The 15,328-nt window shown below is 45.7% G+C and overlaps 1 protein-coding gene across 1 annotated transcript in view; it reads right to left on the reverse strand.

Annotated features, from left to right (window-relative positions):
- Positions 1-15,328, reverse strand: part of rttn (rotatin) — a gene marked incomplete at both ends in the record, with an annotated part of 56,946 nt that overhangs the window by 8,209 nt on the left and 33,409 nt on the right. Inside the window, 12 exons of the mRNA XM_080543615.1 lie at positions 147-224; positions 1,171-1,268; positions 4,937-5,042; positions 5,178-5,383; positions 6,768-6,905; positions 8,230-8,380; positions 10,847-10,937; positions 11,076-11,274; positions 13,147-13,240; positions 13,413-13,507; positions 14,408-14,600; positions 15,267-15,328. The exon at positions 15,267-15,328 is cut by the window's right edge and continues 16 nt beyond it. Of these exons, the coding sequence (XP_080399741.1) occupies positions 147-224; positions 1,171-1,268; positions 4,937-5,042; positions 5,178-5,383; positions 6,768-6,905; positions 8,230-8,380; positions 10,847-10,937; positions 11,076-11,274; positions 13,147-13,240; positions 13,413-13,507; positions 14,408-14,600; positions 15,267-15,328 (1,511 nt within the window). The remainder of the gene's footprint in view (positions 1-146; positions 225-1,170; positions 1,269-4,936; positions 5,043-5,177; positions 5,384-6,767; positions 6,906-8,229; positions 8,381-10,846; positions 10,938-11,075; positions 11,275-13,146; positions 13,241-13,412; positions 13,508-14,407; positions 14,601-15,266) is intronic.

Consider the following 15,328-nt stretch of genomic DNA (forward strand, 5'->3'; position numbering starts at 1 on the left):
AGTTAAGAGGATAAACTTCCCTCCGACATAAACAGGGCCATAATCATTTGGGTGAAATCTAATTTCAGACACAGCAGCACCGGCGCAATGGCTTTCATTAAAAACCTATTACAAGCAGGAATTAAAAGGCGGGGGGGGGGGCTCACTTTGCATTGCTGGTTATGGTAAAGGCAGTTCCTTAGGATTCCCACCGCCATCTTGACTTCCTTCATGTAGCCCTCCTCCTGTGGACCCAGACCAAAACACTATGATGCATGTGTCTATCACAATCACGATTGCTTTTATTACATCCAATGCACAGGTACACTAGAGAAAAACTATTCTTAGGCTCAGGTTCTTCGACGTTGGCATTGAATGTATAATGATGTATGTAAAGCACTTTGAATTGCCCCTGTTGTTATATGAAATATGCTATACAAATAAACTTGCCTTGCCTTGCCTTGCCATTGAAGCAGGATACAAAATCAACAATGATAGAATTAAATAGCAAGATAAGTAAAGTAAGTAATAATATACCGGTAGTAGTAATATGGTAATAATGTGATAAAGTGATGGTAGTCGTACTACAGCGGGACCAGTCGTACTGCAGTAGAAACAGTAGTGCAAAATGCTGTGCAGGTCACAATATGATGAAATGCAATAACATACATATCTATAACATCCAATCGAAGTGCCTTCATTCAACCTAACTCATCCAAACAGCTTGATGTCTTTGTGTCATAAACGACTGACTCCTTATGACTCATAACGTCAGTGTTAAAACAGTTGTTTCACTGTTACGAGCACTAATTGTTTTCAACAGTCAATTTTTCTGTTTCGATAAACGACCCTACTTCAAGCCTGGCACCCTTTCTATTTATTACCCACACTCAAGCCCAAGTCACCGTTGAGAATTCTTTCATTCCATTCCAATGCCACTCTTGGAGTCGTGTAAATAAGGAACTGTTCTCAATCAACCGACCAGGGTTCCGTAGCTTAAAGTTCTCTCCGAAAACCCAATCGCAAAGCAACAATTACAGGGTCAGCCTTCTGTGCTGTGTGAACTGAACAGAACTCCTCACATGGAGAACTCTGCTGGTCTAGGGGAGGACAGGGGAGATAAGGTATGTCTCTGACTACAAAGCGTTGGTTAAACTCAACAGGAGAAAATGAAACAGTCACCCCCCTCACCTTCCTCCTGTGTGTGGACCTGCCGGGCCTCACAGACTCCAGGTGAAGCTGGTTCTGGATCTGTTTCATCTGCTCCACACAGCTGTCAATCAAACCCACTGCAGCACAGAGACAGAGGGGAGGGGGAAGGGGGGTGGGGGGGGACATAGCAATCCACATCATTGTTCACAGACGATCTGATTAACACTAGAACCGCCATGGATGGGGGGTAATTTGACCTAGTGAGTTAAAAAAAGAAAATTCTACCTTTGCACTCGATGAAATTTCAGGACCCACCTTTCATGACTTCCTAGATATACAGTACGCGTTCTACCACCCAGTACCCTTACATTTTCAAAATCTTGCTAGTATAAAGCGATGTTGCAGTATTTCTGTGTTTCTGTGTGTTTGCGCTAGTATTTGTCTGCCATCTTTTTTTTCCAAGGCTGCAATGCTCTTCAATATCAGCAGAGGTCGCAGGGGGACACTAAGAAGTGAATAAGATGTGTTTATGCTACAAATATCAATCTTATTCACTGAATCTAATTCAGCATTAGCCTGCATGTGCTGAATTAGATTCAGTGAATAAGATTGATATTTGTAGCATATATATATATATATATATATATCAATAGTGATAGGATATTAAGATATGTATATGGACAGACAGTTATGAAATGATCAACTGTACAGTATGTCTCCCATTGTTCTTCTCTTACTGGTCTGTCTTACTTGAATTATTAGAATTCTCTGCTTGTCCTGATGATATTTATTTATTCAGGCTATATGACAATAATATATATAATATATATTAAGTTCTTATCATTTCATTTGTTCCATGAAACTTTTTTGCAAATATTACATATTATAATATTAATAGTATTATAGCCTACGTGAGGTTTCTGCTGATGGTTGGATATTTGTACTACTTTTCAAACACTTCAAACAAATGAAGAGACAGAGAGACATTTTTATTTACTTGCAAATACTTGGTTTCCCCAACGGCAGTTTCCGATTGGGCAGTGTAGTTCAGTTCCTGCCCATTTATTCTACTTATTGCTTATATTATATGTAAATAAAGTCTGCCATTATTATCCAACTGAAACCCAAAAACCTTACTTCTGTCTTGCATGGAAATGTGTCCGAATAAAATATAAAACCTGATTGGATTAAATAAGATTATTTTATTTTATTCATATGCTAAATGATGTACTGGCTATCGCCTATCAATTTCAATGGTAGTGAGACAGACAGAGTTTTGCCACGCCGCATCGATGCAGTCATTTGTGCAAAAGGAGCTCCGGCCAAGTATTGAGTGCATAGAATATTAAGTTTCAAACAGCACTTATGAAGCTCATAATTAGAATAACACAATGGGAGGAGGAGGGACAGGGACTCGTTGTATTATTCCTTCTCACGAAATACAGTAGCCTTGAACATTAGGCAGGAATGATTTATACTACGGGCAGACAGACAAAACGTCTGACATCTGCGGGTCGTGTAGGCGAGTCATCTGCGGCAAATGCTAATAAGAGGATGTAGTGGGGAACTGTCTACGTGTGGTTATCAAGGACTTTCCAACGGGGACGCTCTGAGCACTCTGCCGTCAGCTCGGAGCAGCGGAGGAGGGCTAATGGACAGGAGGCGTCCTCTAGCGACCGTTGTCTCTCAGTAACAGATGCCCCAATGTCTAGACCACGGGGTCATTTGACATCGAGGGCGTGCTAAAAGTAGGCGAAACAGCCTCGGCGCTTGTAGTGTTAAAACTCCCCGTGGTTGCACGTTTAGGATGCTGAGTGAGAACTACATATCTGAGAACTACATATTAGGGTTGGGTGAGAGAGAGAGAGAGAGAGAGAGAGAGAGAGAGCATGGAAAGGGGAACCCTGTTTGAGCCAAGCTCTCCAGTCAGTCAGTTGGTCGGCCAGCCAGCCAGTCAGTCAGCCAGCCAGCCAGTCAGTCAGCCAGACAGCCAGTCAGCCAGCCAGTCAGCCAGACAGCCAGTCAGCCAGTCAGTCAGCCAGTCAGCCAGCCAGTCAGTCAGCCAGTCAGCCAGCCAGCCAGCCAGTGAAGAGGGAGCCCTGCCTCAGGCCTTGAGGAAGTTCTCTTGGTCTAATGGTAGAGGCTTGGGTCTTCCGTGCAGCAGACCTGGGTTCGATATTGTCTGTCCCCTAGCTCTCTCAGCTAAGGCAGAACACAGTGGGTGTGTGTGTGTGTGTGTGTGTGGGTGTGAGTCAGGCCTGGTTCTGTTATAACATCAAGTAAACAATTATAATTGGCCTATTTTCCATATTTGGAGAGTGTATTTGTGGATCCATTTGGAGGAGTGTATTTTGGTTCGTGTGAGTGTGGGGGGGGTGTGTGTCTGTGTATGTGTGTGTGTGGGGGTGTGTGTTTGCCTGCGTGTGTGTTAATGAGTTTGTGCATGCGTGCGTGCGTGTGTGTTTGAACAAGTTAATGAGTTAGTGGGTGCGTGGGTGTGTGTGTGTGTGCATGTGTTTCACGTTTCAAGTTTTATTGTGACGTCACATTAGGTAAGTGAGGTAGGCTTCGGATCCTGACATTGCAGCACAAGACAATGATTAAACATAAAACATTGACAATACTAGAGGACATAAGTGACAAATCAGCCAGGATACAATGACAGTATCAATTTGTGTGTGCGTGCATGTGTGTGTGTGTGTGCGTCACAGCGGTTGCACACACACACACGATGTGATGATGTTGAAGGATCGTTTGCTCAGGCCTGGCTCCGACAATGGGCCGTTGTGATGAGTCAGTGACTCTGCAGGCGTTTGGTTTGGGCTGTTTAGGTTTGAATAGACACTATAGAAGGGGTAGACGACAAACGTCATGTCAGTCTCTGATGAAGAGGAGGGGCAAGATGTAGAGGAGGGGGAGGAGGAGGAGGAAGTAGAGGAGGGGGAGGTTTGCTAAACTAGCATCAACTTTGCTAAACTCTGATTAAAACTCGGACACTGTGTTTTTCACTGCAACCAAAGTCTCTGTATTCTTTGTTCCCTCTGACTCGTATTGTGATGATTTCCAAAGCTAGTTTGGGTTTTTAATTTTTTTCAAACACGGCAGATGCAGTCTCTCTGAAATGACTGGAGTTCTGGTAGAGGTAATCGCGCTACGAGGGATTACAGCTAAAGGGATGACACTAAATATTACTATGCTCTCAGGAGCGCTACAGCAGCCAGGGTCGTGAATATTCTTGAAGATCCTCCTGAGCACAACAAATATGGAGCATTGAAAACTTAACTTACCTCCTAGAGACTTTTATTTCTTTTTTTACTCAATGTGTTTTTTATTTAGTTTTCAGAGACATTACAGTACGCAACAGACATAAGCACACAGACAAAACAGCGAAAACAACAAAACAAAAGAGACTTTTGGTTTAACCGAATCTGAACGTGCAGTGTTTGCCGTACACAGTTGAATTTGTCCCCGACATAGTCTCAATTACGAACCACAAGTATTTTTAGCGCTGTTTGTATTTATTTATTTGAATCGCATTTTTCAGCACGGCTCATGGAAAGTGCTTGAGTAGGTTCGCAAAAAAAAGGAGAGGGTGTAATCATTTGAAATGAGTGGTTCAGTCAAAGCCCTACAACGATGTGATTTTGAATCCCACGGTTGAACTGATAATCACGGTTTTATTTGGGGACGGTTTTCCCTTCCTCCCTCTCTCTCCTCTCCATCCCACCCTCCCTCCCTCCCTCCATCCATCCCTCCCTTCCATTCTGATTCTGTGGTAAATCTCAAAATCTACTTGAAGTCTTACCCGTAGACGCATGGTTCTGAGCTGAGGGGCTGCACGCTAGCAGAGACATCAGTGCTTTGGCTGTCATCTTCTTCAGAGGGTCCTGGAATGACCTCTTCTCAAAACTCTTGACATACAAACCAGGAGACAACATATTCCACACAGTCATTTCCTACACTCATATTTTAAAAAGAAAATGTGTTTTCAATGGTATTGATATCAAGTGTCATGAAGTGTATTGAGTTTAGTAGGGTTCTGTTACCTGTAGCAGTAGTTCACACAGCTGACCACCGGGGGCGCCGTTCAGGGTCTCAGTCAGAGGGGGGGTCACTGGTTCAGGGCCCGGTGTGGGGACCTCTAGGGAGCGTCTCTTTGCCTCCTCAGAGAGCACCACACACAGGAAATGTAACACTGCCGTGTGGAGGGGAGGGTGAGGGCACGCCTGATCCACACACTCAGACAAGGTACCTAAAGATAGTGAGACACATACACACACACACGCGATTTATACAAAAGACAATACACACATGTAGAGACATGTATGCAAGTACTCTATACTCACATACAAAGAGTATGTACACATGTTGAGATATGAGACTCACACAATCAGACAGAAACACAAAAACTCAGAAGAGGGGGGAGAAGGCAGATGGAGAGAGTAGAGTAGGTGAGTAACTGGTTGTTTTATTTAATGAATGAATACATATCCTGCAACCAGGCAAAAAGCACATCCCCAAATCCCTAATTAGGAGAACAAGAAACATCACCTACGCAGCCTGGAGATTCATTCATGCCTAAGGCCCTTCATACTGTAACACACACCATTGTACCGAACAATAGGCCTAATCAATCTCTCTCTCTATCACACACACACACACACACACACACACGCGCGCACACACACACACACACACGCTCACGCTCACACACACACACACGCTCTCTCACACACACACACACACACGCACTCTCACACACACACAGCAGAGCTCAGCATTAATCTTTCACTTTCACAGGGCTCATCAGATTTCCCCGCAGCCACATTAGTCACAATGTGGTAGACGATGAAGAGGAGGAGGATGAAGGGACACACTGCACACTCCCTCAGTCCCTAGCATCTGTCCACCGCATGCAGCTAGGTGCGCACACACACACACACACACACACACGCACACGCACAAGCACACACACAAGCACACACAAGCACACGCACTGCCACAACATTAACGTCTGTCAATTCACCTGCATCATCCCCAGACACAAAAATTCACACACACAAGGGTTGGGCAGTATCCAATTTTTGACACCGTTAAACCAGATTGGACTGCGGTATTCAGTATTACCGCAGGAATCACAATCCCACTGTATGGCTCGGATTCAGTCGGAACCTGAAATGCTGCCAACGGTTTTTTTTATGCACCAACTCACTTTCCAAGTCGCCTTCTGTTTTTATAATTCTCGCTCCTAAGGAGAAGGTGTCATGTGGTACACGATTATGATATGATAAATAGTTAGTCTTTTTTGACAGGTTATTTATTTGACAAATGACATTGTTGACAAAAAAAGTTCTGTCATCACTTTCATAGCATCATCAACCACGCAGACAGTGGTGCTGGACAAACACTCCTAAGACGTTTATTATATTTATGCGCACATTGCGCAAGATCATTTTTTAATGACGGTATTGAAACGGACAACGTTGCAACTTTCAAATACCTCAGTATACTGTATTACTGCCTAACCCTAATACACACACAGAGACACACAGACACAGACACAGACACACACACACACACACACACACACACACACACACACACACACACACACAGTAGCGTTGCTAGCGGTGTACCTGTGAATGCCTGCCAGCAGCTCCCCAAAGCAGCGGAGACAGATGGGTAGGCCACAGCACTGTCTCTCCTCACCAGAGTAGCCAGGAGCATCAACACGTCTGCCCAGCACACACACACCCAACCCCGGGTACCAGCGTCTGAGGAGAGGCCCGACCAACCACAAACACACACACACAGACTTTACACTGGAGATCGCAGATAGAGCTAAATAGCGTTTCATTAAACAACAAGACATCAACGAGGGCCAGTGTGAATTGTTTACCACTAATGAGCTCATACTGGAGACCTCAATGCAATGTCCTTAACACTAGAAGCCCTGGGCCCTCGTCAGTAACCAAAGTACCCAGAGTGACGTCTGCAGACCTCCATGTGTTGACGTTAGTGTAACAGCGTAATCACTGAGTTAGATCAACACCACACGAAACATAACAAACTGGTTGTGTTTAGCCAGGACTTGAGAATCATTTGAATACCACATTAAGTATTTTAAAGAGCTTATATATTGAATATAGCATATTGACTTTAAATAATTGGTGTAAGTGTACATAGCCTACTGCAAAAAAAAGTATGTGGTCAAATGTGAAGCATCAATGCTTGATAACAAGTCAAACAGAACACGCACAGATATAGAGATATATGCAAGTAGGTCAGTCATTTGCATACATATCAAGTTCACTTCTTCAAAATCACTTCAGTAAAGTCCTTATGCTCTACCATGCAAACTACTTTCAAAACAAAAATTGATGTCTCTTGGCTTGTAACAAGCAATCGAGTTACGCACAAGAGTGTTCCAAATGTCTGTATCGGGACGCACAGGCTAGCCTACATACCTAACTAGGGATGGGACAGAATAATCGATTATTCTAATAATCGTTCGCGAGGGTCAAAGTCGATTTTTAACATTAGGGCCTTTAAAAAATAAAAATAAAAATCCCATTCAAATAAAATAACAGCAAATTAACGAACAGAACTAATGTAAAATCATGCAAATAACTGTTATTGTCTCTCTATCTATGTCGCTGAAATGGCCATTGGGTAAGCAATTCAGGTCAGTTTTGATGAGTGATTTTGAAATGGTAACAATGCTTTAATGTTCAAAACAGTCATTAGTTATTTAAGTGAAATATTTAACTTTAAGTAAAAGTTATTTGGACAATTAAGCCTAGTCTAAATAAGACTAAATAAGTTCAGTAGACCAGTCATTACGGTTGCAAAATTCCCATAAGTTTGGGAAACTTTCCGTTAATTCCTATGTTTCCCTATGGGTTTCAATATGGAAACTTTGGAAATTATCGGAAAGCTTCCCAAACGTTCAACCCTAACAGGTATTGATGTCCACATAAATGTGTTCTATCATAGGAATGGTATAAGTCTTATACTTGTTGCATGTAACCATTATTACCATTATTCAGTATGGTGAGAATCCAGACCTATATCAAACACACAAGCCTCTTCTCTTACCCAAGTCTTTGGTATTGAGTGTGAGGACAGTGAACACACTGGCCAGCAACGATTTCAGGAAGTCCATCTGACCAATCAGTTCCTGGCTCAGCATGACACATGACTGCAGGAGCTTGCTGAGGCTGGACAGGAACTGGAGCAGTGTAAGGACCTGTGGGAACAGACAGGTAAGCAAACACAGACACCTAGATACTGTAGATATCACCAGACATACCTAGATACTGTAGATATCACCAGACAGATACCTAGATACTGTAGATATCCCCAGACAGATACCTAGATACTGTAGTTATCACCAGACAGATACCTAGATATCACCAGACAGATACCTAGATATCACCAGACAGAGTTTTTTGATGGTTTTGCTGCGAAAAAACAAACATCTTCCATAACAGAAATAATGAAAATACTAATTAAAATGTTTCCATCTTCTAATCAGTTTCAGATCTGCCAACACCTCAGCCACAGGTACGTGGATATGTATGTACTGTATGTATGTACTGTATGTATGTATGATGGGGCCTTCAGACGGCCCACATCTCCAAGAGAAAGGCTAAACAGTTAGCAAGGTATTACTCTATATCTGCTATTATCGGTAGCCGCTCAATATGGAAACAGCGTTGCTTTTTGTACCCTTAGAGTAGATATAGTTGTACAGTAATGCTGTTGTATCTGTTAACCCACATTTGAAAAATCCTCTGTGTTAATATTATGTGTACGACGGTTGCTGTACAGTCACAAACGTAAATGAATGTCTCCCAATGAACTGACTGCACTGATAGTGTTCCTTGTCCTTAATGTCCTGCACTTTGTATTTATGTGGACATAAATAAAGCATTTAAAATGTATGACAAGTATGTATGGCGGGGCGGCTGTGGCGCAGGGAGTAGAGCCGGCGTCTAACGATCGCAAGGTTGGCAGATCGGCGGTTCGAGCCCTGACTTCGGCCACATGTCAAGGTATCCTTGGGCAAGACACTGAACCCCAAATTGCTCCCAAAGAGCGGGCCGGCGCCTTGCATGGCAGCTTGCCGCCATTGGTGTGTGAATGGGTGTGTGAATGGGTGAATGAGAGGCCGTTGTAAAGTGGTTTGGAATAAGGCGCTATATAAGTCAGTCCATTTATGTATGAGCTCATAAAGTTTGTCAGGGCCCCAACCACCACTACACAAACGTACGGCCCACATCCATCATGTTGACGTAGCTGATATGACTTCCTGGTGCAGGGCACAATGTCTTTGCACAATGACTCAAGTCCAAGCTCAAAGCATGTGTATCCTCATAAATGTGATGTGGCTGGACTGTTTGCAAAGTTAGCGCCCAAATATAGCGAGTCAAATATAACCCTCTGAACCCCCCCTTTGACTCGAGTTTTAGCGACTAAGTCACACAACCTTTTGACACATTCCAGTGTTGCTCCTAGCTACGTCTGTGTTACTTTCCCCAAATAGCTCTGTGGATGACTAAATGTCACCACCACTCAGTGTGTCTGTTCTTTTAAAAAACTATGTTTTTAGGGCATTTCTGCTTTATTGGGATAGAGACAGTAGAGACTGACAGGAAGGATGGGTGAGAGAGAGGAGGATAGAGACAGCAGAGACTGACAGGAAGGATGGGTGAGAGAGAGGAGGACACAGTAGAGACTGACAGGATGGGTGAGAGAGAGGAGGATAGAGACAGCAGAGACTGACAGGAAGGATGGGTGAGAGAGAGGAGGATAGAGACAGCAGAGACTGACAGGAAGGATGGGTGAGAGAGAGGAGGACACAGTAGAGACTGACAGGATGGGTGAGAGAGAGGAGGACACAGTAGAGACTGACAGGATGGGTGAGAGAGAGGAGGATAGAGACAGTAGAGACTGACAGGAAGGATGGGGGTGAGAGAGAGGAGGATAAGGACAGTAGAGACTGACAGGAAGGATGGGGGTGAGAGAGAGGAGGATAGAGACAGTAGAGACTGACAGGAAGGATGGGGGTGAGAGAGAGGAGGATAGAGACAGTAGAGACTGACAGGAAGGATGGGTGAGAGAGAGAGAGGAGGATTGACATGCAGGACATGCCGACGGCCCGGAATCGAACCAGGGACCTTGCGATTATTAAGCGGTATGCGCATTAGTGTACTACGCCACTAAGTGCACGCCGGTGCTTCTGTTCTTTAGGTCGTTTCTTTCAAAGAAAAAACCAGGAAGCAAAACTGTCTGGCATGGGCTTTTAAACCTCACACTAACACCAACAGAAGGGTGCTCTAGTCACACTAACACTGTACTCCTCAACAGTCTCGCTTACCGATTCCTATAACTAATGACTGTGTAAACAATAGAAACGTAAGAAAATGGGACCTCGTGGCCTGCGGTGGTCCAGTGGTCTAGCACCGCGGTCTACAGTGCACACATATGCCCATGTCGGCATGGGTTCAAATCCGGCCCATGTCCTGCTGACGTGCCCTCTCTGTCTCTCTCTCCCTTCTTCTCCTGTCTGTCTTCACTGAATCTGTCCAATAAAATGAAAAATATGAGTGGGACTGCCCCCACTCAGAAAAAATAACTTTAAAAAAAGGAAGAAAATGTGACCTCTTAACATCACATATCGACTGAGATTAAACTCAGGAACTCTACTCACCTGGCTCTTTATATCTGCCTGGTCTCCTGGTAGTGTATTTGGAGCCTTCAGCTCAAACAGACATCTCTTGATGGTCCCTGCGTCCAGCAAACTACCACATCACAGAGACAGAGAGAACTCAAAACACAGGGGCTAACAATTCAAGTTAAAATAGCGTAGTCAAATATATGTCTTAAGTCTGACTTGAGTGATTGATCGGAGGAGCAGGTCAGGTGTGTTGACCTCTGACCTGGCCAGTGATTGGAGGAGCTGGCTGTGTCGGAGGGCGCTGAGGGTGAACTCCGGCAAGACGACCAGCAGGTTGGTCAGGAGGCCGCAGAGCGCCGAGAGGAGGTCGGGGGTCACGATGACGCACGTCTCGGCGGTGGGGTCGCCGAGCCGGGAATCCTGGGAGATGACGGAGTCGCTGGTGTCTGTCTCACTCTGACCTACAAAAACAGACACACCGACACAGATGTGAATCAAACACCTGTTCACATGCATGTGTTCGATATCGGTCTGTGGTTTGGAATGGAATGGAATGGACTTTATTTGTCATTGCTACAGTACAGGTACCAAACAACGAAATTTGGAGGGGTGGCTCCCCTGGTGTTAGGAAAGGAAAAAGAAAACACATTTTAGAAAAAGCATAGATGCATAAAATCACAAGAAGGTAAGGAGCTGGTTTACATCAATAAAGGCTATGTACACAATCCACTGTACTATACTGAACAGATAGTCAACTAGGGTTGTCATATTGCACAAAAAAGTATTTTTTCACATTATTTTAAAGTGTCACAGTTTGCAGGCTTGAAAATGTACATGTTTGTGCCTCAGCACTAGCTGCCATACAATCCGTCCGGACTGTCCTGGGCCCAGAACTTAGGCCTTTTCTGTGTTCAGGGCCTTGACGGCCCTGTGGTAGAAGCAGTCCTTCAGTCTGTTTGTCTTAGCGGCCGGGGTCCTGTACCTCCTGTTCGAGGGCAGCTTGACAAAGTGTACGTGCCCAGGGTGGGTCGGGTCCTTGGAGATCTTGGAGGCCCTCCTGAGACAGCGTGTGTTGTACAGCTCCTCCAGAGAGGGGAGGGGGGCGCCGGTGATCTTCTGTGCTGTTCTCACGACTCTCTGTAGCTCGTTTCTCTCCGCTGTTGTGCAGCTGTGGAACCAGTTGGAGATGCCGAAGGTGAGGATGCTCTCCACTGCGCCGTGGTAGAAGGCCATCAGTATCTCCTGCTTGTTGTGTTGTTTCCTGAGGCATCTCAGGGTGTATAGCCGCTGTTGTGCCCTCTTGATGGTGCCTTTAGTGTTGTCCTTCCAGGCCAGGTCATCCCGCATGTTGTGTCCCAGGAATCGGAGGGTTGAGACTCTCTCCACGCTCTCTCCGTCGATGAGCAGGGGCTGGATCTCTGACTTTTTCCTCCTGAAGTCTACGATGAATTCCTGGGTCTTTGACTTGTTTAGCAGCAGGTTGTTATAGGTTGTTGTAGGTTGTTGTAGGTTGTTGTAGGTTCTAGGTTGTTGTAGGTTGTTTCGGTGACTGCGTGAAAACTAGACTAAATGTGGTTAAGGATCTAGCGCACAGACGTTTGTGCTCATTGGTGGTAAATACCACCAGATATTATGAAAGGGCTTTGAGGGGGTAGGGGTTTATTTTGTAGTTTCTAACAAGTATTGCAAGATACAGCTGGAAATGTCAGCAGCCAGCAGACCAGAGAGTTCTGAAAGGAAATCAATGTCAGGTTTTTTACCAGAGTGTCAGGAAGGAGAGACATTGGCGGAATGTTAATAAAGCTCAGAGCCTCTGTTAAACACTACAAAATGGGCTACACTAAAAAAAGACAACACTAAGAGGGTTAGACCACACACACACACACCCACCCACCCACCCACCCACCCACACACACACACCCACACACACACACACACACACACACACACACACACACACACACACACACACACACACACACACACACACACACACACACACACACACACACACACACACACACACACACACACACACACACACACACACACACACACACACACACACACACACACACACACACACACACACACACACACACACACACACACACACACACACACACACACACACACACACACACACACACACACACACACACACACACACACACACACACACACACACACACACACACACACACACACACACACACACACACACACACACACACACACACACACACACACACACACACACACACACACACACACACACACACACACACACACACACACACACACACACACACACACACACACACACACAGTACCTTGAGCCATAAGCCTGCTGGCAGGTGTATCATGGGTAGTCCCCAGGGGGGAGGGTGGCACAGGGGAGTGCTGACCAGACCCCCCAGGTAAGATCTGGAACAGACAAAATACAAGCAGCAGTCACGCTTCATTACAAGGTAGCCTCACAGGCTCTGGCCTGCCAGGATCAGATTGACTGTCAAGATCAATTTATACAAAACGGTGTGCTCGTCCACACAGAAAAACACATGAAGGAGGGTCTGGTGAGGTCTAGTGCAGCACTCACCAGGGTGCTGGAGGTGGACAGGGTGCCGGAGGCTCTGCTGGGGTTCACAGGGCCTGGGGCAGCCCCCCTCCACAACCTCAGGGAGTCATCCCCGTCTGGAACACAGAATAAAACACAAGCACACACACACAGAAACAGACACACACACACACACACACACACACACACACACACACAGAAACAGACACACACACACACACACACACACACACAGAAACAGACACACACACACACACACACACACACACACACACACACACAGAAACAGGCACACACACACAGAGACAGACACACACACACACACACACACACACACACACACACACACAGAGAAACAGACACACACACACACACACACACACACACACAGAAACAGACACACACACACACACAGAGACAGACACACACACACACACACACACACACACACATACAGACAAACTGTCCATTGGTCAAATAATAGGGTAGAATCTTCATAGTCACAGTTTTTATCCACTAATTCTAACAACAACAACAACACATGATGTCATATCCACTTAGTGAACTACAGACACACTCCTGAGTAAATGAGTGATTGAATGAATGAATGTATGAATGAATGCAGGGTTCCCACACCTTCTGAAATCAAATTCAAGCACCTTTCAAGGACTTTCGAGACTCAATTCCCTCAAATTCAAGGACCCAACACGGCATAGTTTGAGACAGATCTAGATGAGAATGTATATAATAGGAACTATCCGCTCACAGACAACAATTAAAAAGAGAGAGAGAGAGAGAGAGAGAGAGAGAGAGAGAGAGAGAGAGAGAGAGAGAGAGAGAGAGAGAGAGAGAGGGCAATTCAAGCACTTTCAATGACCCATGTCTATTTTCAAAAACTTTTAAGACATTGATTTCTTTTTCCTCAGATTCACAAACTTTTCAAGGATTTCAAGGACCGGTGGGAACCCTGTGAATGAGGCGAGCAGGTGGGTGGACAGAACAGAACAGTCCATTACCCTCTGAGTCGTGGTCCTGTGGGCTGGTGTTGACCCGGCCGGAGGGCTGCAGGCTGAAGGTGTATCGGCCGCGGAAGCAGGCCGAAGCCATGGCCGCTGTGTGCTGGAAGAACTGGCAGTGGTAGAGCAGGGCCTGGAGGGCAGGCAGACCCACCAGAGACAGGCCCGACCCCTCGTCATGGACACACAGGTTCTGGTCCCAATCATACAGGGAGGAGGGAGGGAGGGAGGGATGGAGAGAGGGAGGGAGGGAGAGAGGGAGGAAGGGAGAGAGAGAGGGAGGGAGGGAGGGAGAGAGGGATGGAGAGGAGAGAGAGGGAGGAAGGGAGAGAGGGAGGAAGGGAGAGAGGGAGGGAGGGATGGAGGGAGAGAGGGAGGGTGGGATGGAGAGGAGAGAGAGGGAGGAAGGGAGGGAGGGAGAGGGAGGAAGGGAGAGAGGAGTAGAGAGAGAGAGAGGGAGGGGAAAAAACATATGACAACATGATCACAGGGGCTCTTCCACAACAATAAAGGACGGAGAGAGATGAGAAAGAGAGGAGAGAGTGAGGCAGAGCAGGAGAGAGAGGAGAAAGAGAGGAGAGAGTGAGGCAGAGCAGGAGAGAGGGGAGAAAGGAAGAAAACAGGGGGAAAAAAAACACCCCACAGAGGAATATACAGAACTCATTGATGCAAAAAAACAAAACAAAAACAAACAGAGGCCGAACAGCGAACTACCATCATGACTCCAGGGGGGCTCTGTCACGGCAGGGGGAGAAAGGACAGGAAAAGGAGGAGAGGAAAGATAAAAAAACAACAGTTTTTTCGACCATAGCCGTAGTAGATGAAAGGCTTCGGCGGCTTTGGCAGGGACGGGACTAACCTGCCACGGAGAGTCCTTGGCTTCCTCTGCGTTGGCGGGCACGGGCGTCACCAGCAGGTTCT

Source organism: Nansenia antarctica, assembly GCF_963989245.1.
Source record: "Nansenia antarctica genome assembly, chromosome: 12".
In the NCBI taxonomy this organism is placed as follows: Eukaryota; Metazoa; Chordata; class Actinopteri; order Argentiniformes; family Microstomatidae; genus Nansenia; species Nansenia antarctica.